The sequence below is a fragment of the Podarcis erhardii genome (assembly GCF_964252035.2).
Source record: "Podarcis erhardii genome assembly, chromosome: 3".
Taxonomy (NCBI): domain Eukaryota; kingdom Metazoa; phylum Chordata; class Lepidosauria; order Squamata; family Lacertidae; genus Podarcis; species Podarcis erhardii.
In genome coordinates, this window is record NC_138507.1 from 74208709 (window position 1) to 74234354 (window position 25646).

The 25646-nt window shown below is 42.4% G+C and overlaps 2 protein-coding genes across 2 annotated transcripts in view; both read left to right on the forward strand.

The window, feature by feature from the left end:
- Window positions 1-25646, forward strand: part of LOC309338623 (uncharacterized protein) — a 46347-nt gene that overhangs the window by 10170 nt on the left and 10531 nt on the right. The window lies entirely within an intron of this gene.
- Window positions 4272-24340, forward strand: LOC309338557 (sulfotransferase 6B1-like). The gene is made up of 7 exons (XM_081855882.1): window positions 4272-4901; window positions 15380-15525; window positions 16059-16148; window positions 17098-17224; window positions 19938-20032; window positions 20495-20651; window positions 24031-24340. Exons 1-7 carry the CDS (start codon window positions 4706-4708, stop codon window positions 24159-24161), a joined length of 942 nt encoding a protein of 313 aa, XP_081712008.1. The 5' UTR covers window positions 4272-4705; the 3' UTR covers window positions 24162-24340.

A 25646-nucleotide genomic window follows, 5' to 3' on the forward strand; every position in this document is an offset into this window, starting at 1 on the left:
ACACTTTTCAGTCAAGAAAATAGTCAGGAAATGGACAGAATATTTAAAGAAAGATTAGCAGGGACCAAGGTGGGATCAAATATAAAATACGATGTCTATTGTAAATAATGAAGACTGAAGAACAGATGTAACTACTAGGAGAGGATTCATAAATGATCCTCTGAATTTCAAGGACAGCAAGAAATCCAGGTTTTTGGAATGAATTCATCAACATTATATCTATACGAAAGGGCAAGAGAAATTATACCAGCTTTTTTGGTGAAAACTTTCAATATATACCGTACATGTACTCATCCTATAATTAATCCTAATCAGATCGATGCCAGATTGTTCTTTCAAAGATATAAACTTTGTAAAATGATATATTTTATTTGATTAGTCTTTTGTTAGTGTAGAAACACACTTTTTCCGTTTCACTAATTTTTCCTCAGGTAGACTAGCCTGGTTATGCATTTTAGATTATTACACTAAACTGTCAAATAGATGTATTATCCAAAAATGTTTATACTAGGGGTTGTGGCTCTGCTTGTGTTGCTCACCAGCCCCACCTATCCACTTGCCAAACTCCCCCCACCTTTTGCCAACCTCCACAAAACTAGACTTTGCCAAACACCCCTCCCCCCCTTAGACCACAGTTGAGGAATCTGTTTGGTTCTTACCTTCTGGGCTAGCTTTGTGATGTGGGTGGAGCAATCTGCTTGCCAGTCACATGATGGCATTGCAGTATCACATGATTGACAGGTGAGTTGCCTCTCTCTCACACACACTTGTCAAAATCCCATCATCAGAAGTTGCAAGGGGGATAGCCTGTAAAGCCTGCCCTGCTCTGATCCTGTGAACCTTTTGCATGGGTCACCTTGGAGATCACAACCCCTAATATTCGAAGAACTACTCCAGGATCTTTTGTTTTACTTATTCATTTTATTTAATTAAAAATATTTATATACTGTTTTAGATTTCAAAAAAATCAAAAGCAGTACACAACAGAACATTGCAAAAGAATGGCAAAAGACAGTAGATCTATCTGAAAACAGTAAAACATTACTACATATGCAAGCCAATCCATTAGTTCTGTGTGCAGGCAACATTACTGATCAGGGAATGCCTTTTTTTATTCTAAGCCTACAGTGCCTCTTAAACAATCACATTGTGCTTTTCAGATCATAGTCAATGGTATGCTCTGCTCTGAGACAGTCCCATAATGACCACAGGAGGCTTTGAACTTCTGAGGTGACCCCGAGTCAGTCTTAGCACAGTCTTGGGTTCTTCCAACATGGCACCAGAGACCACCTCCATCAGGGAGCTCACTGGGCAGGAGAGTGGGTGATATACCGAAAGCATCTTCAGCCTGTCTCCACGGCACCATGCCAAATGCAAGTCCTTTAGTGTAGCTCCTAGTGTGAGAACCAGTTCTATGAACTATGACAATGCCTTCTGCTGACCCTCTGGCCTGGATTGGTGTTGCCGAGAGCATCCAGGCAGGCAGAGCTGAATCAGGTTAGTCCCATCCAGCTCCCACCTCTTTACATTGGACATTATCCAACTATGAAATGCATAGCTGTCAACGTTTCCCTTTTTTAAAGGGAAATTCCCTTATTCCGAATAGGATTCCTCGCAAGAAAAGGGACAAGTTGACAGCTATGATGGAATGTCCTACTACAAGATGTGGTGATGGCAAGAATTCAGTTGGCTTTAAAAGGACATCAGACAAGTTAATAGAGAACAAGGCTCTTAGTCACAATGGTTACCAGGATCAAGGGCAACACTGGAATCCAATTTGCTGGCGAACAAGAGCAGAAGAGGGCGGCTGCTGGGCTTCCCATGGGGGCTTCAGAGGCCATTGTGGGAAACCACATGCCGGACTAGAGAGACAAGAGCTCTTCTTATGTTTCATAGGCCCTGGGGCTCCAAACCTCAAAGGGTAGGGTTTGAGTTCCAGGAACACCAAGTTAAAGCATTTAAAGCAAAGCTTTCATGTAAAAGCGTGGTCCCAGAAGTTCATACCCTCCTAGTGTGTAAAAGTTTAAGCAAACCTAGTCAGACTCTGGCCCCACCCTCACTGGGCGGCTTCCAGCATAATTAAAGCATGCTTTTATGTAAGGGTCTGGTCACAGCTGTTCATACACTCCTAGTATGCCATAGTTTAAGAAAAATCCAGTGAAGGCAATCAGATAGCTCTGAAACAAGCTTGCTTATGGGGTGAAGGTTATCAATTGCCTTATTCCGTGCTACCCTTTGCACTCTCATTGTTTACCCTCTTGTAAAATGCTCTCGGGACATATTGCCCCAGTTACCTGTGCTCACAGCAACACTTTGACCTATGTTTCTACCACCCTCTAAGGGGAGAAAATGATCAGGCAGTACTGTTTCCCAGCAATTGCTATTTTGTGTTACAGTATGCTACCTCTCTTACTGGATATAATATACAGTGGTACCTTGGTTCTTGAACTTAATCCATTCCGGGACTCCATTCGACTCCTGAAACCATTTGAAAACCAAGGTGCAGCTTCTGATTGGCTTCCAGAACATCCGAAAAACATTCGCAAACCAAACCAAAACACTTACTTCTGGGTTTGAGCCGATTTGTTTGACAACTAAGCTGTTCGGGAACTAAGGTACCACTGTGGCCATTCATGACTAGTAGCCATACATGAAAGAAAGTGATCTTTCAAGTAACATGATCACAGGCCACAAAGACCTTAAAGCAGGGGTCGGCAACCTGCAGCCCATGGACCACGAGCCACCCCCGAACCGAGCTGCCTGCTTGGCGAGTCCCCACGCGCTGCACTAGACTGGCGCAGCGCAGAGCGGGGACTTGCTTCCGTGGCGCCAGAAATCGTGTCTGCACATGCATAGATGCCAAAAATCGCATCTGCGCAGATGCAAACGCTGGAAATCGTGCCTGCACCTGCGCAGATGCGTTCCGGCCCACAGAGCAATCTCCGCGGGAGTGAACTGGCCCAGGCGAGGTAAACTTTGCCAACCCCTGCCTTAAAGGGTCCTAACCCTTTAACTGGGTCCTTATTTATTCATTAAATTTGTATACCACTCTTCCTCCGAAGATCACAGGGCAACATAAAAATACAAATATATGGACAAGGAGCCAGTCTACCTGACAAAGGAGTGGTGTACAGTGGTACCTCAGGTTACAGACACTTCAGGATACAGACTCTTCAAGTTACAGACTCCGCTAACCTAGAAATAGTACTTTGGGTTAAGCACTTTGCTTCAGGATGAGAACAGAAATTGCGCGGCGACAGGGGGAGGCCCCATTAGCTAAAGTGGTGTCTCAGGTTAAGAACAATTTCAGGTTAAGAACAGACCTCCAGAATGAATTAAGTTTTTAACCCGAGGTACCACTGTAATATGATCCAACTGCATAGTTGCAGTAAGTTATCTTGTGGCCCTATTTTGGATCAACAGCAAAATCTGGGCTGTTTCTCTTTTTAAAGGCAGAATGACACACAGCAAAACATTGCAATAGTCTGAATGGGAGGTTTCCAGAGAATAGGTGACTATGACCCAACTATCTCCACCCAGGTATGGTTGCTGAACTTGATAGAAAGAAACTGCAAAGGCCTCTTGAACTCCAGTGACAATGCTGGATCAATAACTGACCCCAGACTGTGAACCTGATCCTTTAGAAGGAGCACAACCTCTACGGAGAACTTGGGTCTAAGAGTAACCTACTGAAAGCACCTTCATCTTATCTGGATCAAGTCTATTCACCCTTATCCAGCCCACTGCCATGCTCAAGCACTGCTTCAGCACACCCACGGCCTCCCCTGCAGCTGATGGAAAGCAGAGGGAAAGCCAAGAGTAGACCACATAATGGTGGTACCTCCACCCACATCTCCAGATGACCTCTTCTGGGAGTTCCCTGTAGATCAGGGGTGGGGAACCTCAGACCCATAGGCCAAATGTGGCCTTCCATGTGGAATTCCTCTGCAACTGGTATTTCTCCCTTCACATCCGAAATAATCAAAATCCTAGCATTTATTAATTTCTAGGGTTTTGGTGTGTGTGTGTGTGTGTCCCTAATCTAGAACAGTATAATGGAAGAAGACACTCACTCTCACACACCCCTTAAGTAAAGTAAATTTCTGCTGAAATTTCATCATCCTGAGGAAAAAAAGCATCCTGAGAAAAAGGCAGGGCGAGGGGAATCCGCTCCTCTTGCATTATCCAGAAAGTTGAGGGCAGGATTCTGCCCAGCATAATGAAAATAAATGGATTGCATGAGTACGAGTTTATTGTAAGCAGTTCCACTCCCAGTAATGTGCGTGCTTCTGTCCAATTTGGAGTTCCAGATGTTGAAATCTCAGCTTAGAAATTAGTTTATTACTCCTCCTCGTGGGTGGAAGCAAGCAAAACTGCCTTCTTCTATTTGCATGTTTCCAGGGAATGCACCCCTCCTCCTTCTCCCTCTGGCCAATTTTCTCTCTCAGAAACAAACATTTCTTAGTGTCCTGGCTCAGCACAAATTGGCCGCACCCTCACTAAATGCTGTGCAGGCTGGAAGAAAAAGGTCAGAGTCCTTTCTTGCGCTCCAAACACCAACTCAGAGTTAATCTGTAACCAGTTCTCTTCTTCAAGGAAGGCACGGCAACTTATTCTTTAGCACGTGACTAGACGATATTTTTTTATTTCACTATTGGTTGAGATCTCAGTCTACCTGTGCACTAGTCTCCTATGCTGCACAATCATGTCTCAGGAAGGATTGAAGGAAATTATGGACAAGAAGTTGGAAGAAGCTGAAAAGGCTGCTCCTGAAGACCAGTTGTTTATGCATGATGGGGGTTTATATCCTAGCATAGTCTGTTGTCCCGACACAATGAAAATTCTTGACACGTTTGAAGCTCGGAGTGATGATGTGGTATTAGTGGGATACGCCAAAACTGGTGAGTATGCTTGTCTTGCAAGAAATACTTGGAGTGTGTGTGTGAGAGAGAATAATAATAATAATAATAATAATAATAATAATAATAATAAAGCATTTATATTATAATATTAAGGTTCTCATTGTAATTAACACCACATCCTTTTTTTAATCAGCAGAAACCTAGTTGTGAAACATTTAGTGAGCTCTCTTGGTGAAAGTGCCTCAAAAGACAAAACACTTGTATTAAGACAGCGGTCAGCAAACTTTTCCAGCAGGGGGCTGGTCCACTGTCCCTCAGACTATGGGGGGGGGTGCGGGTTTTTTTTTTGGGGGGGGGGAGAACGAATTCCTATGCCCCACAAATCACCCAGAGATGCATTTTAAATAAAAGGACGCATTCTGCTCATGTAAAAACACGCTGATTCCCAGACCGCCCATGGACCGGATTGGGCCTCATCCGGCCCCCGGGCCTTAGTTTGCCTACCCATGATTTAAGAGAAGGGGTGGGGGGTAGGGAGAAATACAGGGCCTGCAAAATGAGATTTTGCCATTTATGATTTTAAAAACCTCCTACATGTTAAATGATATGCATTAATAAGCATGGAAATAAAAATGCCAAGTTCTATAAGCATTACAGTGAGATGCAGCACGGGTGTGTGTGTGTGTGGGGGGGGCATTATCCTTCCCAGTCATGTCCTTGCACGCATACTGTTGCACCCCAATCTCTGAGCAGTGCGAGATTCCGGGGGTTCCAGGCGCTTACCCAGGGTTCGTGTTTGTTTTGGAATGAGGCACAGCAGAGAATGTGGTGTGGTGTCATGAGGGTATATGGTTTATTTACACATATATAGGCAGCGACCATTTTGCGTGGGGGTTCTGTTCCTGGCCCTCTCACATGTTGGCAGAGCATGCAGAACCTCGCCCCGTGTTACACCCTGTTACATTTCATTACAGGGTGGATAAAAATCAATGTTTTTTTTTTAAAAAAATAATAATCAGATTTTTTATTTTTTATTTTTTTTAAAGATCTGTTTATTAAATTTTTACAAAATACACCATACAAAAGACAAACATATAAGAAAATCGACAACAGAACATATATAAGAGAAAATGACAAAACAAAAGATAATAAACAAAAGAACAGAAATTACAAACACAATGACCTCCATCCGACCCAGTTTGGGTTAGGAACTCTTATAACCTTCTCACAGATTATACTACCATTACTATAATCCAAACATTGCAGGTATTAAATTCCGTCCACTGTGACTTTATTAATTCCGAAATTAACTTCAATATAGCCTAAAAATTTATTCCAATCATTTTTTAATTTAATGTTATTTTGATGCCTAATTCTTTGTGTCAATCTCGCTAGCTCTATATATTGGAACAGTCTCATCTGCCACTCTTTGATCGTGGGGGTATTAGGCGTTTTCCAGTTTTGCGCCAATGAGATCCTGGCCGCAGCTGTAGCATACTGAAAAAAAATTTCATCCTCTCTTTTGATCTCCTCTCCTACCATACCTAGGAGGAACGCCTCCGGTGTTTTAGGAAAATTGTACTTCAGTATTTTTTTTAATTCATCATAGATTTGGTCCCAGAATCCTCTCACCGCCTCACAAGTCCACCACATATGAAAGAAGTTTCCCACCTTGTTTTTACATCTCCAGCAAGTGCTGCTTCCGGTTTTGTACATCTTCTCCAGTCTTGCCGGAGTGATGTACCAGCGATACATCATTTTTTCTAAGTTTTCTCGGAGGGCAGCACATGCCGTGAACTTCATACCGCTCTTCCATAATTTCTGCCACTTCTCCTGCTCCAGATTATGTCCCAAATCTCTGGCCCATTTAACCATAACCCCCTTAACTTCTTCGTCCTTAGTTTCCCAGGCCAACAGTTGCTTATACATTTTAGAGAGGAGTTTGGTATTACATTCCAGAATTTCAACCTGATATTTCGATTTTTTTTCGCTCATCCCTGTTTTTTTGTGTTCGAGCCACAGTGCATTAATCTGATGATATTGTAACCAACCATTTAACTTTCCCTTCAGCTCTTCATAGGGTCTAATCTTCCAGCCTCCCTCTGATTTAATTAAAAGATCTTCATATGTCCATCTTTCCCCTTCCTGATTTGTTTTTTTTAGTGTTATGATGTCAATTGGAGAGAGCCACCAGGGCATGCTTCTTTCAATCACTTTTTTATTCCTATTCCATGCCTCAAGTAGCGAACCTCTGATAATATGATTGGAGAAGCTTTTGTGGGCTTTTCCTTTATCCTGCCATAAGTAGGCGTGCCAGCCAAACCTGGCGTCAAAGCCTTCAAGATCCAGTAAATCTGGGTTTTTTAAAATGGCCCATTCCTTTATCCAACAAAGGCAGGCAGCATCGTAATAAAGCCTTAAGTCTGGGACTGCAAAGCCCCCTCTTTCTCTCGCATCCGTCAGGAGTTTAAACTTAATTCTAGCCCTTTTCCCCTGCCATATGAATTTCGCCAAAATTTTCTGCCAGTTCTTAAAACATGATGTTCCTCTGATTATGGGGATGTTCTGGAATAGAAACAGTAATTTTGGTAGGATACTCATCTTAATCGCGGCCATCCTTCCTGTCCATGATAGTTTTAGCCTGTTCCAGATATCTAGGTCTCTTTTGATTTCTTTCCAGACCCTAGTATAGTTATCTTCTAGTAAATTTATATTCTTTGGAGAGATCCATATTCCCAGGTACTTAACCTTTTTCACTACCTTAATACCTGCCAATTGTTCCAACTGATTCTTTGCGTCTTCATCCAGATTCTTCACTAAGATTTTGGTTTTTTTCTTATTTAATTTGAACCCCGACAGCCTGCCAAATTCCTCTAGAATCTTTAAAACATTACTAACACTGTCCATTGGTTCCTCTAGAGATAATACTAGGTCATCGGCATACGCCTTTAATTTATACTCCTTTTCTCCAACTCTTATCCCCCTTATTCTTGATGACTCCCTTATTTTATTTGCAAGTATCTCCAAAACCATAATAAATAGGAGGGGAGATAATAGACAGCCTTGTCTTGTGCCCTTCGTGATCTTAAAGGAGCTGGAAAGATTATTGTTAATAATCAACTTGGCCCTTGGCCCTGAATATATTGCCTTTATACCTTCCAGAAAAGGGCCTTCTATTCCTACTGTTTTCATGCACTGTGTTAAAAAATTCCAGGAAACATTATCAAAGGCTTTTTCGGCATCAATGAAGATCAATGCTGCCGGAATGTCTATCCTCATGTCTAAAAATTCAATAATATTCAATATATGCCTAACATTATCTTTCAACTGCCTATTCAGGAGGAATCCCACTTGGTCTTTATGGATAGATCTCTTTAGGTACTTCTTGAGCCTATTCGCCAAAATATCTGCAAAGATTTTATAGTCATTATTGAGCAGGGAGATCGGTCTATAATTTCTTATGTCCATTTTCTCTGTTTCCGTTTTCGGTATTAATGTAATATGTGCCTCTTTCCATGATTCGGGGATCCTCCCTCCCTGAAAGATATTATTGATAACATCACTAAGTACTGGGGCTATATGATCTCCTAAAATTTTATAGTATTTAGTGGTTAGTCCATCGGGGCCAGGTGCCTTCCCAGGCTTCATTTTCTTGATGGCCTCCTTTACCTCCTCTACTGTGATCTTCTTGTTTAGGTATTTTCTGTCTTCTTCAGTTAAACAGATCCCTCCACATTCAGCCAAATACTTTTCTATTTCTGCAACTTCTTCTTCTCCTTTCTCGTACAGCTTTTCATAAAATTGGGTAAACCTTCTTTCTATTTCAGTTGGATCTTCTACTATCCTATCATCTACTATTAATTTATTTATCACATTTTGCTTTTTTCTCTTCCTTAGCTGCCAGGCTAATAGTCTCCCAGACTTGTTCGCTGACTCGAAATATTTCTGCTTCATAAATTTGATTTTCCATTCTACCTCCTGGTTTAATAATGCAGAGTATTGTGCCTGTAGCATCCTGGAAGTTTGTTTAAGCCTATCGTCTCCTCGCCTTATTACCAGTTTTTTCTCACAATCTTTTAACTGGGTGAGAATCTCTTCTTTCTTTTGTTCTCTCAGTTTTTTCCTATAACTATTTTGTTGTATCAAGAGGCCTCTTAGGACTGCCTTACCTGCATCCCAGACTATATCAATGGGAGTATCCTTGTGCAGATTTAAGTCAAAATAGTTCTTTAAGGTATTTTTGGCTTTCTCTATCACTTCCTCAATTTCAAAAAGGGATTCGTTCATCCTCCACCTATATGGGCCGGATATTTCTTTTTTTAATTCGAGGACTATTGGGCAGTGGTCTGATAAAGTCCTGGGTTGTATTTCGCATTTCCTTACTCTTGTCGATAATGTTCTTGACACCCAGATCTGGTCAATTCTACCCCAGCTCTGGTGGGGTTCTGAAAAGTGTGTGAATTGCTTTGTTACAGGGTTCTTATGCCTCCATATATCAATTAAGTCTAGGTTCTCCTCAAGATTATTAAATGATCTTGGGAGCTTCCCTTGGTTCAATTTCCCCTTCATTACATTTCTATCCAGTTCCGGTACTGGTACGCCATTCATGTCCCCGAGCAGGATTAATTTATCATCTTCTAATTCTAGCAGGATTTGTTCTAACTTCACAAAGAATTCAGCTTTATTTGTATTAGGGGCATAGACCGTTACTACATTAATTTTTTCTCCCTGGCAGTTAAGTTGTATTCCCAGTATTCTCCCCTCATCATCCTTGCAGATTAGTACCGGGTCCCATTTTTCTTTAACGTATACCACTACCCCCTTTTTCTTATTTGTTTCCGAGTTAATAAATTCTACCCCTAATTTTTTATTTACCAAGATGTGTTTATGTTTTTTTGCTATATGTGTCTCTTGAAAACAAATTACATCATAGTTCTTATTTTTCAAGGCTTTCTCAATTTTATTCCTTTTAAGTTTCTCATTCACCCCATTCACATTCCAGGATAAAAATTTCAATGTAGAGGCTATTGTTTAACTCTTAACTGTAATTAACACTCTAGACGGTTTAACAAACTTATAATCTAGAGCCTTTGTTCCCTAGGGCCTCCTCCTCTCCTGCCGCCTCTTCTCCCACCGCGGCTTCATCCTCTTCATTTTCTTCCTCAGCTTCCCTTTCTTCCCTTCCCGACCCCCTCCCCCTCCATCCCTCCTCCTCCTCGTCCTCCTCCCCATCCTTTAGCCTACTCTCTACCTTACCGAGCTCCTTCTCATACCTTCTCAGGAATTTCTCAGCCTCCTGGGTGTCCAATAACCTAAACTTTTTATCTTTATAAAAAAAGGTGATCCCTTCAGGGAACTCCCATCTATACTGTATGTCATTTCTTTTTAAAACGCCTACCACTTGTCTAAACCCTTCTCTTTTACGTAGCAGTCTTATTGGTATTTCTTTATAGATAATAATGGTCCTCCCGCCAATTCTTAGCTTATTCCGGTAGCTCGTTTTTAGAATCCGATTTTTCATTTCTAGTGAATTAAAAATCACTAGACAGTCACCCAGGAATTTGTTTGATTTTAAGTGTTGAGGTCTCGTTTTAATTCTAAACGCGTTCTCAATAGATAGGGCCATCTCTTCTTCTTTTAATCCCAGCCACTTAGATAATTCCTTAGTCATTCTATCCTTTATATCCTCATTCCTTTCTTCTCCCACTCCCCTAAATTTTAGGTGAAGTTGTTTTTGTCGCAATTCTGTCATGGCTAAGTTATCCCAAATCCTTTCCTGTGCTTTATTTAATTCTCTCAGGTCCTCTTTCATCCTTACTGCCTCTTTTTTCTGTTCCCTCATCTCTTTCTGCATTTTTTTATTGGATTCCTCGATTATTTTGGATTTTGCAGATAGCTCTTGGATCTTAATTGAGAGTTCTCCTACTGCACCTTCTATTTTTTTATCAATCATCTCCTGCATTTCGCCCAATTTACTTTCCATGTGTGATTCATTTTGTTTAAATTCCTCCTTTATTTTTATCCATAAGCTTTCTAGGTCTTTAATTTCTTCATGTCTTAATGGCTTCCTGTCCCCTGGAGTCCCCCCTCCCCTTTTCCCATCTCTCCCCGTCATTGCCAATTCTCTCCCTTAAAGGGCTCACACTCTTACTTAATCCGCTGTTTAGTAGCTTTGATTCTTATTTAATTATTATTCTTACAAGCCCGCGGTTTTGTTGCCAAAGGAGTCAGAAACAGTAGGAAGGTAAAATAGGGGGAGTCACTGATGTTGGAACAGAACAGAAAAGAGAAACAAACAGCAATAACGCAGGGAAAAATAAAAAGGACATTTCCAAGCGGTTGGGAGTGGGGGGGGGGAGGGTTAAGGGGTCTGGAGGAAAAAACCGTGTAAAGACCCAGGAGGGGTATCTTAGCTTATATTAAATCAGGAGGGGGAATTCTCGTCGGAGCAGTGTCTCTGATCAGTGAGGGAACACTATTCTAATCCCCACCAAGGGAATCTCTCTAGCTCGGAACTCGAAAGTTCTCAGTAAGTCTCTTGAGTACGTCAATTCACTCCAATCCACAGGAGGTATCTTAACCAGCGGTGAGAACTCGGCGGTCAAATAAAGTAAAATAACATACAATCCCCCCAAAAATATACTACAATGTCCAAGCATCTAAGAACCAATACCAAAAAAGATGGACGGCTAACAAGCTCCGTGAACCAGTTCAAAACACGGTGGAATAAACCATGGGACGGAGAGCTAATATATGTGCCGCCGTGGAGAAATATCAACACACAGCGTCACCTCCGAAAATCTTTAGTTATCCGTCGTTTCTTCACCCGCTTTAAGGTTTTAGAATCCCTTAAATAGAGAACGTTGGCGGAGGGGGGGAAACCATGTAAGCAAGTCTAATTAAGAGTTAGCGAGTATATCCAATTGGCGTCCTCCTTGTCACTTATGATTTTATATAAAAGTTCTCCCACAGTGTCTATTTAAAATTTAGAGTCTATAGTTCCCTCTATTGCCGTGGGTTCTCGGTTTGTACTCACTCAGTCGGACTAGCAAAAATTTCCTTCCTCATTCCTGCAACTTTGTATCTGCGCCATTTTAATCCGTCCACCGGGTGGATACCAAATAGAAATCCAAAAGCATCCAAGATTCTCCCAGCTTTTAGCCAACGTCCTATTTTTATAAAAAGACTGTAAACACTGGGGAATCCATTCTAATCTTTATGGAAGCTCGTCGCTTTCTCCAGTGGAAGCTAGAGGCTTCTCAACGCGGAGTCGATCCTTTCCCGTTTGCGCTCACGGCCCGTCGTCCTCGTGACCTCTCTCCAGGAAACGCCCCGAAAAGACGGCGGTTCCGCTCCCACGCTGCTGGGCGGCCTATCCCCCAGGGGTCTCCCCCCTGGGATTTTTGGGGTGCGCAGAGCCTTTGCGTCTCCCCAAAGCCTCCGCGATGATCGGAAAACCCCGAGCTGGGCTCTCCGCGCTTCCTCACTGTCCGCGACCAAAACCGGAAGTCCCAGATTTTTTTATTTAAATCGGATTTTTTAAAATTTTAATTGGATTTTTTTATATTTAAATTGGATTTTTAAATTTAAATTGGATTTTTGAAATACAGTGGTACCTCAGGATGTGAATGGGATCTGTTCCAGAGCTCCGTTCGCATCCTGAACAGAATGTAAGACGTGACTGCGCCTCTGCGCGTGCGTGGGTCGTTTTGCCACTTCCGCGCATGCGTGTGACGTCATTTTGACCGTCTGCGCATGCATGAGCAGCAAAACCCAGAAGTAGCACGCTCCGTTACTTCCGGGTTGCCATGGAGTGCAACCCGAAAATACTTATCCTGAAGTGTATTTATCCCGAGGTATGACTGTAAAATGCTTTTGGAGGAAAAATCTTTCTAAAAATAGTTTTCTATTTAAGTTACGTTATAGTCCAAAGGCTATTCATCAGGAAATAAGGATTTAAGTTTTTCATGTGTGCTAAAACTCAGTCTAAGTTTTTCTTTTTTAAAAAAGTTTAACCATATCAGTTAACAAACATGGATACATATGATATCATGTTATTGCTTTAGTTAAATAAATTGTTTAAATTGTTATTAAGGAAATGATTGTTTGTTTTCTTCCCATAAAGTACAGCAGAAATGTTGTCCAAATATAAACAGTTAACTTATTAAACCTCACAATAATTTCATAATTAACTGTCTATGTATTTCTAATAGTACTGTACAACCAAATCAGTAATTTTTGATATAAGTGTAAAATCTACTCTGAAAATTTATTATTCCAAAAATGAAACCTTCATCTGGTTGTAAATATTAAGATTATACCAGCAAGAATGAGTCTTTCTGCAAAAATAAATAAAAATGATTTAAATCAAGTCTTACTGACTAGTGATTTAAATCAAATCCACCCTGCTTCATTACACCCCTGCTCACAGTCGGCTAACAAAATGCCTAAATAAATAAAAATGTATTTTACAAGGCACCTAAAACCCCTCAGAGTTGGCATCAACAAGATATGTGAGGGGAGACTGTTCCACAAATGGGGTGCCCTATCATGGGCATCACACTATTGGCAAGTATAACATTGTTTTGTTTTGTTTTTCAATCTCAATCTCAATCTCAAACCTTTTATTGGTGTATAGACAAAATCCTGAAGGGTTCAATACAATAAAATCATTCTGCCCTGCTCAGCTCCATCACAACTTTACTTCTTGCAAAGCCCATGGACCTAGAGAAACAGAGATATATGAGAAAACATAGATCTATAAAGGCAGAATTCAAAGGAACAGAGTGACAGTGGTGAAATAAAAAAATTAAGCCCCAAAGGGGGGATTGAAATAAAAAAAATTAAGGTCTTATATATATATAAAATGTTCATAAATGTACCAACCAAGCACATACATAGATATGTGGACCACATGTCTGGAGCAGCACAGGAAGACCGCCCTGAAGCCATTTTGACTCCCAAACTGACCAAATGTTTTCTCTGCAAGGAGAGAGGGGGTGAGGGAACCTTCCCATTGTCTCAGGAAGTGGGTAATCACCATGTCAAAAGAATGGCCAGACTACCAGGAAAGGCAATCAGATAAGGCATTATCAGATAACCTGGCAGACAGGAAAAACAACATTATAATTTTTGTTGTAGACCACCTTTTCTGTGATGTATGTATGATGTATGGAGGGGTGGTCTTGGGCTCCAAGGAAGGCAATTAAAAATGTCTATATAAGGGCAGGCACACCTTGGTTCTGGGTCCTCCTCCTTACCTGCGTGTGAGGAAGGCACTCTGTTGCAACACTTCAATAAAGATCAGGCTTACTAGCTGCTTTGCTTCTCAATATTCTCTGGTTGGCCTCTGTTATTTTCTCCTACTGATGGAGAACCTACAACGGACTCTATAAGGCCTTTTGTGTCCCCCATAAGGGAATAAGGGCAGATTTTGTTTATTACAGAGGGGACCCTGATCTGAATTGGGAGAGGTTAATGGACATCATTCTTAAGTTAGGTCTAGGGGAAAGAACCAGTCAGCCTCATTATCACCCCTGCAAAAAAAAACAAAAAAAAACCCCCAATGCAAACCACTGCACACATATGGTCTTATCTATGTTGTAAAAGGTAAAGGTAAAGGACCCCTGATAGTTAAGTCCAGTCGCATACGACTCTGGGATTGCGGCGCCGAGGGAGCCGACAGTTTTTCTGGGTCATGTGGCCAGCATAACTAAGCCACTTCTAGCACAATGGAATACCGAAACTCCATTTACCTTCCTGCTGGAGCAGTACCTATTTGTCTACTTGCACTTTTTGGCGTGCTTGGCAGGAGCTGGGACTGAGCAACAGGAGCTCACCCCACTGCAGGGATTCGAACAGCTGACCTTCTGATTGGCAAGCCCAAGAAGCTCAGTGGTTTAGACCACAGTGCCACAAGCGTCCCCATAGCGCCACCTGGTATGTTGTATTCATCTGCAAAACAAAACAACCTACCCCCTTTGGAGTCTCCCGTAACATTCAATTTGATTGTACGTGGGTGGCACTGTGGGTTAAACCACAGAGCCTAGGGCTTGCAGATCAGAAGGTCAGCAGTTCGAATCCCCACGACGGGGTGAGCTCCCGTTGCTCGGTCCCTACTCCTACCAACCTAGCAGTTTGAAAGCACGTCAAAGTGCAAGTAGATAAATAGGTACCATACCGGCGGGAAGGTAAACGGTGTTTCCGAGCGCTGCTCTGGTTTGCCAGAAGTGGCTCAGTCATGCTGGCCACATGACCCGGAAGCTGTATGCCGGCTCCCTCGGCCAATAAAGTGAGATAAGCGCCACAACCCCAGAGTTGTCTGGGACTGGACCTAATGGTCAGGGGTCCCTTAACCTTTACTATTCTTTAACACCACAACTACATTCAAATTCCATGGTTATGAATCTCGTTTCTGAAGATCCTTTGGCTGTGCAATAGTGATGCAAGGCCTATGTTACAGTAGGTATGAGGAGTCTCTTTCTGTGATTTCTAACAGTCCTTTGGCATTCCTTCAGGTACTAACTGGGTTGGTCAGATTTTAAAAGAGTTGGAAGCCACATCTGGAAAATACAATGAAGAAGAAATGAAGCGGAGGCAGCAAATAGAGAAAGAATTAAAATTACTGCCATACCTTGAATTTGGAGATCCCGGGAAGTTTGAGGTCAGTATTGGTGAGAATAGTGCATAGCTTGATGCATTTGAATGACATGAGAGATACCACATGGTCTTCTCCAACCTACTGCCCTCCAGAAATATGCAGTCAGTTTGATGAGTTAGTGCCATTGGGGTGGGTAGAGAGAACACATTGGTGTAGCTGGCTTCCCTGCTTTGAATTCAGTTTCTCCGTGCCGAAGCTCAACTCAGTGCCAAAGCTCAACTCAGAACCTCTTCTGGGCATTTTTGTTTGGATGAGCTTGTACAAGCCAGAGACAAAAACAAGTGACTTCAGCTGTGCCTTGTCTGGCTTCCTAATATTTAAAGCTGCAATCCTAACCCAATTTACCAGGGAGTGAACTCCAATGAATTCAATAAGACTTACTTCTGCAGAGAAATGGTTACATTCAGAGTTATGTGAAGCAGCTCTCAATGTGTCAAACTTGCTGTGGATTATTCCTATAGTACAATCAAACCACCATGCTATTTTTCACACAAAGGAATGTTAACATTTCTCTTTTTTCTAACATGTTACTAAAGAGGTTGAAGAAGTTACCTTCCAGAAGAGTGATAAAAACACATCTCATTCCTCAAAAGATTCCCAAATCTATTTTCCAAAAGAAGGCAAAGGTAAGTTCACTGCTTAAAGTTCCCTCAATCCATCCATCCATTCATCCATCCATTCATTTAGAATATTTATATACCACTTTTCATGAAAAGTTCATCAAATTGGCTTACATACCAAAATATGGCAATGAACAAACTCTTGTTTCAGATTCTGGTAAGAATAATCTTTAGGTTTGTTTCTTTCATTTTTACAATGGAAAACTGTTTTATTCAAAACCAAGGGCAGAAGTTTTCAGTCTCCTTGTATAAGAGGGAGGAGAGAGCAGAGGTGCAGCCCATGAGTCTAAGGTTTGCTGCAGCTTTAAAAAAATAATGCTAAAGAATACATTAGCATCATGCCCAGCCACTGAATGGTTGCATTCTGCATGGCAGAAGTTTATCAGGGTCTCAAGCAGAGGCTTTTGCCATCCTAAGGATGGCTTTCTGCTAAGGAGTTCCATCAACCAAAGGATTTACACTTGTTCAAAAAGTCTTTGCCTCTCTCTGTACATGCCCCATGTCCTCTCCAAATCTGCTCCAAAGGGTTGGGGGAAACTCCAGAGTAGTTTAAGGGGGAGTACAAGGAAAGGAGAGGGTGAGGCCTTCTGTTGCACAAGCAGAAATCCTTGAGCTGATGGAACAGTGGCTTTGGGGCTACATTGGATTCCACCCTGATGCTGTAATCCTGTACAATTTTTACCTGGGATTCTGAGGAATTGACTTCCATGTTCAGCGAACAATTTCTAACAATGAGCTAGGAGCTCATCTCATTATTATTATTTTTTAAGGGGTTTGTCCCCTTGCTTTATACTCTTTCTCTAAACTTCGTCATATTAATTCATGGCCAAATACATGAATATTTTCATACTATGTATTAAAGAAAAAGTTTAGATGATTTATGTTTTTGGTGTTATGGATATGAACTTTGTCCCCCTAGTTTTGCATACCTGTTCTGCCTCTTTCTGTTTTGAAGATCCTGGTTTTGTTTCGAAATCCGAAAGACACGGCTGTATCCTACTTCCATTTTTCCAAAGGCATGAGCATCATCCCTGATCAGAAAACCTGGGATCAGTTCTTCTCAGAATTTATGAATGGAATAGGTATGTGCCTCTTCCATTCAGCCTGTTAAATTCTAGACTAGGTACAACAGAAATGTGAATTTGTAAGAAGAAGAAAAGATCATGTTGCTCTAAATCAGTGTTTCCCAACTTTTCTCTGACCGTGGCCCTATTCCAACCTTGTTTCCTTCCTGTGGAAATGTTTCATTTCTAAATAGAACATGTTTTATTTTAAATTTATACAAAGTACAATTACATAAAATGAAAGGAACTTAATGAAATTTTACTGAAGGGGGAAAATCAGAGAGCTGGAAGGAACTACAAGGGTCATCTTTCTACTGCAACCCCCTGCAATGTAGGAAACTCAGCTAAAGCATGCATGACATTCAACCTCTGCTTTGAAACCTCCAAGGAAGGAAATTCCAGATCCTCCCAAGGGAGATCCATCTTCCATGTATTATAAAACGTAAACAACACTTATTTGACCACAGTTATTTGATACAGAGGGGGAAACATCTGTGAGCATACCCTCCAACATTTCTCCAATGAAAATTGGGACGCCCTCTTCCATAATAATAATTTTACAATTTATACACCGCCCATCTGACTGGGTTGCCCTAGTCACACTGGGTGGCTTCCAACATATATAAAAACATAATAAAATGTTAAACACTAAAAAAAACACCAACCTTCCCTATACAGGGCTGCCTTCAGATGGCTCACGAGTTGAATAACTCCATACCCTTCAACATTTGGTGAAAATAGGGACGTCCTAAGGAAAAGCGGGGCATTCCAGCATCAAATCAGAAACTGGGATGACTTCTGTAAATCTGGGACTGTCCCTGGAAGATAGGGACACTTGGAGGGTCTGCAAAAGGCTCACAGGGAGTTCTGTATATATGGGAGAATTTTAAAAAGCAAGCGGTGCTTACTGACCTGGTGCAAAAATATCTTGTCATCCAGAGGAGCCCTGGCTGTCTAGATAAAACACTATAACCCCCCACACTTTTACCTGGGAGTAAGGCCCACTGAACTCAGTGTGGCTTTCTTCTAAAAAGACACTTATTTACTAGCAAGTCAGCAGCACCAGATGCGGCTAGGTGCTGGGGCTGCAGAGGCAGGCTGATGCTGTCAACGGGCCCTGTGCCCCTTGGCAACATCTGCAGGCACTGATCTGCTTGGCACTGAGGTGGAACACACCCTGTGCCTTGCAGAGTCAGGCCCAGGCTGCCACCTGGCCCAATACTGGTGGCAGCTACAAGCAGGGGTCAGAACAGGTGCAATCATGATTGTCCTCTCCTTCTGTAAACAAACCAGGACTGCTCCAAGAAAATGCATGGGGCAAAAAGAAGTACTAGGTGGCCCCCTGGTGGACTGCCCACTTACCTGCTTGTGATTGGGCAAGCAGATAGCCAGCCAGCCAATCAGGATACACACACACACACTTTTCTTTTTCACTTCCCTCTGTGCACCCTCATTACGTAATTTCCACCTGTGCCCCCCTTGGAATATCCGGGGGGGGGGCAGGGGGCCATATAGCGCCTGGTTGGGAAACACTGCTGTAAACTGTTTGGAGTTTCACAAATCTTTAGTAGAGCAGTTTTAGATTTTCAATTTTGCAAATGCATTTTTTAAAAAAGCACCAGAAATCTTGCATGGCATCATAAACAATAAATAAATTTTTATACAACATACCTTTGCTGACTGGCTTACATACAGAATTTAAGTTTTGGAGAACAAGTCCAGACAACCTGTGATTTGTGTGCAAGCAGTCACCAGAGGCAAAAAGCCAAAGTGGTCTAAGCTATGTGTGGTGGTCTATACTTTCCAGAAAAGTGAATAAAGTGAAAAGAATTACATTTGAACTAGCGCATATAATAAATATTGGTGCACACAATGCACAGGCACATAAGTGAAGAGCATTTGAAAACTATTATTACTTAATTAACCTCATGAATCATTGTAAAAGACATAACAGAGAGAACAGCTGGCTGTGATTTACAAGAAAACTAAAGTCATGGTTTTCTCAAGAAACTACATAAGGCCCATAGATGGCGCATGGACAACCAGCTAATTGAACAGGTCAAAGTCTTCAAATATCTTGGCCTTATTTTCCAATTTATGGGGTCATGGGGAGCACACCAGAAATGTGCAAAAGAAAAAGCGTCCCAAAATGCCAAAATTCTGACATGTTTGTTCTACACAAAAGGTGGTAAACATATACCATCGGTCCTGGAAGTGTTCCAAGCTAAACCCCTCACACAGTTATTATATGGGGCTCAGATTTGGACCTTGGATCCTCGGAAGCTGTCCAATCAAAGTTTTTAAGGCAAATTTTCTCTGTACCACCCTGTATACCAAACGCCTAGAGTAGTGGTGGCCAAACTTGGCCCTCCAGCTGTTTTGGGACTACAATTCCCAACATCCCTGACCATTGGTCTTGTTAGCTAGGGATGATGGGAGTTGTAGCCCAAAAACAGCTGGAGGGCCAAGTTTGGCTACCACTGGCCTAGAGGCTAGTCTTCCCTCGGTAGAATTACGGATTTGGCGTAAAAGACATAACATAGGACCATCAACAACAAGATCCATGGAATACATTTTGAAAAACATTTTCATATGCTACCTTTCCAAACATTAGCTTGCATAAGCAAATGTTACTTGTGGAAAATGAATTCAGATTTTACATAAAAGCCTTTATCATTGTCTTATCAGAGATTTGTTACATGAATAAAATGTTCTGCTTTCTTCTTACTAGTTCCCTACGGCCTTTATTTTAATCATATCGTTGAATGGAACAAGTATCTGGATGACAAAAATATTATGTTTATTACCTATGAGGAACTAAAAGAGGTAAATAACACTTTTAAAAATTATTTTTAAAGCATTTCTAATGGAGAGTGTGTGAAGGAAATTGAAACAGGATTTAAATCATGGTTTCTGCTCATCTCTACCCTCTTTGACTGGTAAACAGCTCATGAATGTTTTCTTTCAAAATACAACTTCTGGATTTGTTAAATCTTATTTTGACTGGATTTCTGGAAGTCACTGAGGACTATTTCTTCATAGACAGTTCCAAACAATTACAGCTTGCAAGGAAAGACACATCTGGAAACAATAATAAGGCCACATATTTTTCTGTTACAAAACATATTGTTTAGTAGTCAAAGAACAACTGAGCAGGATTGAAGAAAGTTATGTGCTGGTTGCAACTCTTGTGTGGAACGCAGAACGAAAACAGGAACTGGGGATCTGGAAAAGTTTCATGAGGTCACAGTATTTTTCACTTGTGACACCCTTGTTCTCTTTATCCAGAACACAACTCTGGGAATAAAAAAAATAGCTGAATTCTTTAATTTTTCTGTGACGGAACAAGATATTCAGTCCATTATGGAGAAGACCAGTTTCAACAGCATGAAAGAAAAATCCAATGAAACCCATGGGAAAATGGGCAACACTCTTTTCCGTAAAGGTAACATTCTTATACAGGGGTCTGCAAACTTTTCCGCCGGTGGGCCAGATCGCCTGCGCACAGGAGCATGTACACTCGTGCACATGCACACATGCCCGCTGCTCTTTCCTCGCTGGCTTTCGGAGCCATGGCGGGGGAGGACGAGGAGGTGTCAATGGCTTCCTATTGGCTGTAGGAATTTCCTGCAGCCAATAGGAAGCCGTGGCTGCGTCCCGGAAGTCAGTCCCCGTGTGGAGCTAAACAGTGCACTGCCCCGGTTTAGCTCCACGCAGGGACTGACTGAGTGGGTGGCAAGGGCCGGGGGCCAGTTTAATGACCCCCTTGGGCCGAATCCAACCCGCAGACCGTGGTTTGCCGATCCCTGTTCCAATATGTTAAATTACTATCATCAACAGTACATACCTTGCTTCTCTAGTACATTTTCTTCCAGAAACATTGTGCAGTATGAGAAGTAAGCCTATAAGTGGAATGTTTTAGAGTAAATCTATAAATGTAGCACAGTCTTAGGACTGGATTGTACCACTCTAGTATGTAGATCAGGATTGTATGTTTCAGTGATGCTCTATTGAGGGAGAGAAACCACACCTCCGTAATGCTTCAGTTACATCAGGTAGAAAGTAGCCTAGAATCTGTTGTTTTCATGAATATGCCACAAACCTACCTTTCCTCTTGGATTTCAGGGCTCTGCTTACAGTTTTTCCACATGAATTCATCCACATATTTAGTGAATGTTGGATGTTCTGTTTTCATCATTTACAATATAAGCTGTTTAGATATTTTTATTACGTTAAGTGGTATAGCATTTTAATGATCATAACCATAATGATAACAATAATTTATTAAATTTGTACACTGCCCTTCATCCATAGATTTACAATATAAAAAACACAAAATACATAATGAAAATGGGAATAAAAATAAGAATTCTCCCACCCACAACACATTTAAAAAGGCATTGGATGTCAATCAGCTCAAGGTCTGGTTTATAGAATCATAGAATCATAGAATCATAGAGTTGGAAGAGACCACAAGGGCCATCGAGTCCAACCCCCTGCCAAGCAGGAAACACCATCAGAGCACTCCTGACATATGGTTGTCAAGCCTCTGCTTAAAGACCTCCAAAGAAGGAGACTCCACCACACTCCTTGGCAGCAAATTCCACTGTCAAACAGCTCTTACTGTCAGGAAGTTCTTCCTAATGTTTAGGTGGAATCTTCTTTCTTGTAGTTTGGAACCATTGCTCCGTGTCCGCTTCTCTGGAGCAGCAGAAAACAACCTTTCTCCCTCCTCTATGTGACATCCTTTTATATATTTGAACATGGCTATCATATCACCCCTTAACCTCCTCTTCTCCAGGCTAAACATGCCCAGCTCCCTTAGCCGTTCTTCATAAGGCATCGCTTCCAGGCCTTTGACCATTTTGGTTGCCCTCCTCTGGACACGTTCTAGTTTGTCAGTGTCCTTCTTGAACTGTGGTGCCCAGAACTGGACACAGTACTCCAGGTGAGGTCTGACCAGAGCAGAATACAGTGGCACTATTACTTCCCTTGATCTAGATGCAATACTCCTATTGATGCAGCCCAGAATTGCATTGGCTTTTTTAGCTGCCGCGTCACACTGTTGGCTCATGTCAAGTTTGTGGTCAACCAAGACTCCTAGATCCTTTTCACATGTACTGCTCTCAAGCCAGTTGTCACCCATCTTGTATTTGTGCCTCTCATTTTTTTTGCCCAAGTGCAATACTTTACATTTCTCCCTGTTAAAATTCATCTTATTTGTTTTGGCCCAGTTCTCTAATCTGTCAAGGTCGTTTTGAAGTGTGATCCTGTCCTCTGGGGTGTTAGCCACCCCTCCCAGTTTGGTGTCATCTGCAAATTTGATCAGGATGCCCTTGAGTCCATCATCCAAGTCGTTGATAAAGATGTTGAATAAGACCGGGCCCAAGACAGAACCCTGTGGCACCCCACTAGTCACTCTTCTCCAGGATGAAGAGGAACCATTGATGAGCACCCTTTGGGTTCGGTCAGTTAGCCAGTTACAAATCCACTGAGTGGTAGCATAGTCAAGTCTGCATTTTACCAGCTTCTTTACAAGAATATCATGGGGCACCTTGTCAAATGCCTTGCTGAAATCAAGGTAGGCTACATCCACTGCGTTCCCTTCATCTACCAGGCTTGTAATTCTGTCAAAAAACGAGATCAGGTTAGTCTGACATGACTTATTTTTCAGAAATCCATGCTGACTATTGGTGATCACAGTATTCCTTTCTAGGTGCTCACAGACTGTTTGCTTAATGATCTGCTCCAGAATCCTCCCTGGTATTGATGTCAGACTGACTGGGTCTGGTTTAAGTGGAAAGTTTTTGCCTAGCGCCTAAAGGTATATAATGAGGGGGCCAGCTGAACCTCCCTGTGGAGAACCACTGCAGAAAAGGCTTGTTCTAGTGTTGCCACTCCACAGACTTTTCATGGAGAGGGCACACAAAGAAGGGCCTTAGATGATGAGTGCAGGGTCTGGGTTGGTTCATGTAAGGAGAGGTGGTTCTTGAGGTATTGCGGTTCTGAGCCAAATATATTTATCATAATATATTTTTGCCTCTGAAGGGCACCCTCTCAACAAAACATTAATGGTGGATTTCAGCAAAACAACAACAGCAAACCATCACTACCAACAACGAGGTGTCCATAAAACCATAATCAGTCTGAAACAATCCCAGGCTGTAATTGTTGTATTCATTCTTACCACTCAGTTTCATACCACTCAGTGCAACATTCTTTGGAGCTCTAAAATAAGTAAGCACATATTGCAAGGTGGCAACCCACAAAAGCTCACTGAGATGAAATATTCTACAGCCCTATTCAGGCATTCACCCAGATGTGTGTGGGCTGAAAATCGGCAGGAGACAGGAGCATGCATGCACTCTCCAATGCAGTATTCCTGCCCAACTTCCTGATCCCAGGGGATCCCAGTCCCAAGGAAGATGCTAAGTGTGTTTACCAAAACATATTAACAATCCCCCTTCAAATTTCCCCTGCTACAGGTGGGGACACCAGGGACTTTGTTTTCCTGTGCACCCTTGTCTCCTCCTGACTTTTAGCCCATGTGTGTGTGTCTTAGACATCAGAAGAGGGCTTTTGATGTAACAAGCAGCAAAGGGGCCAAGTGAACCTGACTTGGGGAGCTGCTTTACGTTTTAGGCACCTGAAAAGGTCCAGTTTCGGGGGCCCATCTGGCGGTAGTTGTGGAGAATTAAAAACGGGGTTTCATTTAAGATAACACTTCCATGTGTCTGATAAAGTGACTCCAGTCACCAAAAGCTCATGGCACAATAAATATCTCTCTCTTGTACTATAATCTTTATTATGCTTTATATTTGCAGGCATAGTAGGTGACTGGAAGAGTGTCTTCTCTGAGAGCCAGAATGAAGAAATGGATAGAAAATTTGAGGAGGCTGCAGGAAAAACTAAGCTTGGAAAGATGCTTAAGTACGACCTATATTGCAAGAGCTAAGGAGGGCAATGGTGCTACAGTTCTCTCATGCCTTCAGTTTTGTCCATAAAGGAAGACATGTTTGGGTTGGTTTTGTTAAAGGCACGTCTTTCTGGTATATGCCCCCCTCCATGCCCATAATAAAATGGATAAATTTTTCATAGTAAAATTTATTAAAATTTCTTTTTTCAAAGTGTCAACTATTTCCAACAGTTTTTATTATTTCTGAACTGAAACTGTACTTGCAGGACCAGGCGTCAGGTTCCCATCCCCCAACCCATGCAAATAAGAGTCCAATGAGGCTGGTTTTTTGGGGGTCAAAATAGGCCACAACATTATTGAATACAAATGAAAGAGGTTTGGCTTGGGCATGGGACAATCAAAATACCTCCGGCCCGCTGGCCGGAAGTGAGGTGTGGTCAATCCAGATGGGGGTTCCTAAGACTTACATCAAATAGGGTTGTCGGAATTGGGGGTTGAAAAGCCAGCAGGCTTGGCCCCAGCCAGAGTGGCTCCCCTCTCAGCCTTGCCACTGTGGAGATCCATCATCATCCTCCTCCAGCATGTGTCTGTGACTCAAGCTGCAGCGTATGCTTGAGCACACATTACTCAGCAGTATAAACTGCACAACAGATCAGGCTTGATGCGTGGATACAATACTAAGCTACACATTTATTCTACATAAATCAGGACAAAGGAAAACATGGCCTCTCTCTTTGCCGTCTTCTCGGAGAGAGAAAAAAACAAAAGCAATATAGAGCGGAAGTTCCACTCATGCCAGCAATCTGTGCTGGAATGTAAACAGACATGTGACATGTAACAATCCACATATCTGCAGCAAAGGGTGGAATGGAATTCCCAACAAGGGTGACACCCATGGGGACCGCCATCTGGGGGAGTGCCTTCAGCCCTGACCCTGCCTGGGCACACAGACATGGCCACTCCCCCTGGATCCCTTTAATGGGATACCCCAGCATTTGGAGGGGCAGGCAGAGACTACAACCTCCCCTCCATCCAAAACAAAGGATTGACACAATGCCAAACTGGTTGTGACAATTGCTATGAGGTAAGCACAACCACCAGGTCGGTGCCAATTAGCCCGGTGGGCAAATTCCTACCCGGCCCTATAAAGAACAGCGACTACCATAGCCACAGCAAAGTCACTGACTATCAGCTGAAACTGAGGGTGGGTGGGCAGGGAAGAAAACCTGGCGAAGGACTGCTTAAATGCGGGCTGCTTAAATGGCCAATGGGTGGATCCGAGGGAAGCCTACCTGCTCTGTCGGCTCTGCGCCCTGGCTCAGCCCAAGTCCACAGCCTGCATCCCCATTCACCAAAGCCGGGTGCAGGCTATGATCCAGTTCCTGATAGGCGGAGGGGGCTTAAGCCCCCACCGTCTACCAAGTAGGGCACCACTGCTTCAGTTGCCTCGTCGGGGCCCCTGTGAAGCCTCTGCCATCCTGTAACGCTGCCGCACAAAGAGGGGTGAGCAGACTTGTGTGGTAT

What these genes read in the sequence shown, in the direction of transcription:
- LOC309338557 (XM_081855882.1), top strand. Translation starts at nt 4,706, where the DNA reads ATGTCTCAGGAAGGATTGAAGGAAATTATGGACAAGAAGTTGGAAGAA. An exon ending in CCTATGAGGAACTAAAAGAG is followed by an intron (nt 20,033 to 20,494) that starts GTAAATAACACT and finishes CTCTTTATCCAG; the next exon opens with AACACAACTCTGGGAATAAA. An exon ending in CAACACTCTTTTCCGTAAAG is followed by an intron (nt 20,652 to 24,030) that starts GTAACATTCTTA and finishes TTATATTTGCAG; the next exon opens with GCATAGTAGGTGACTGGAAG.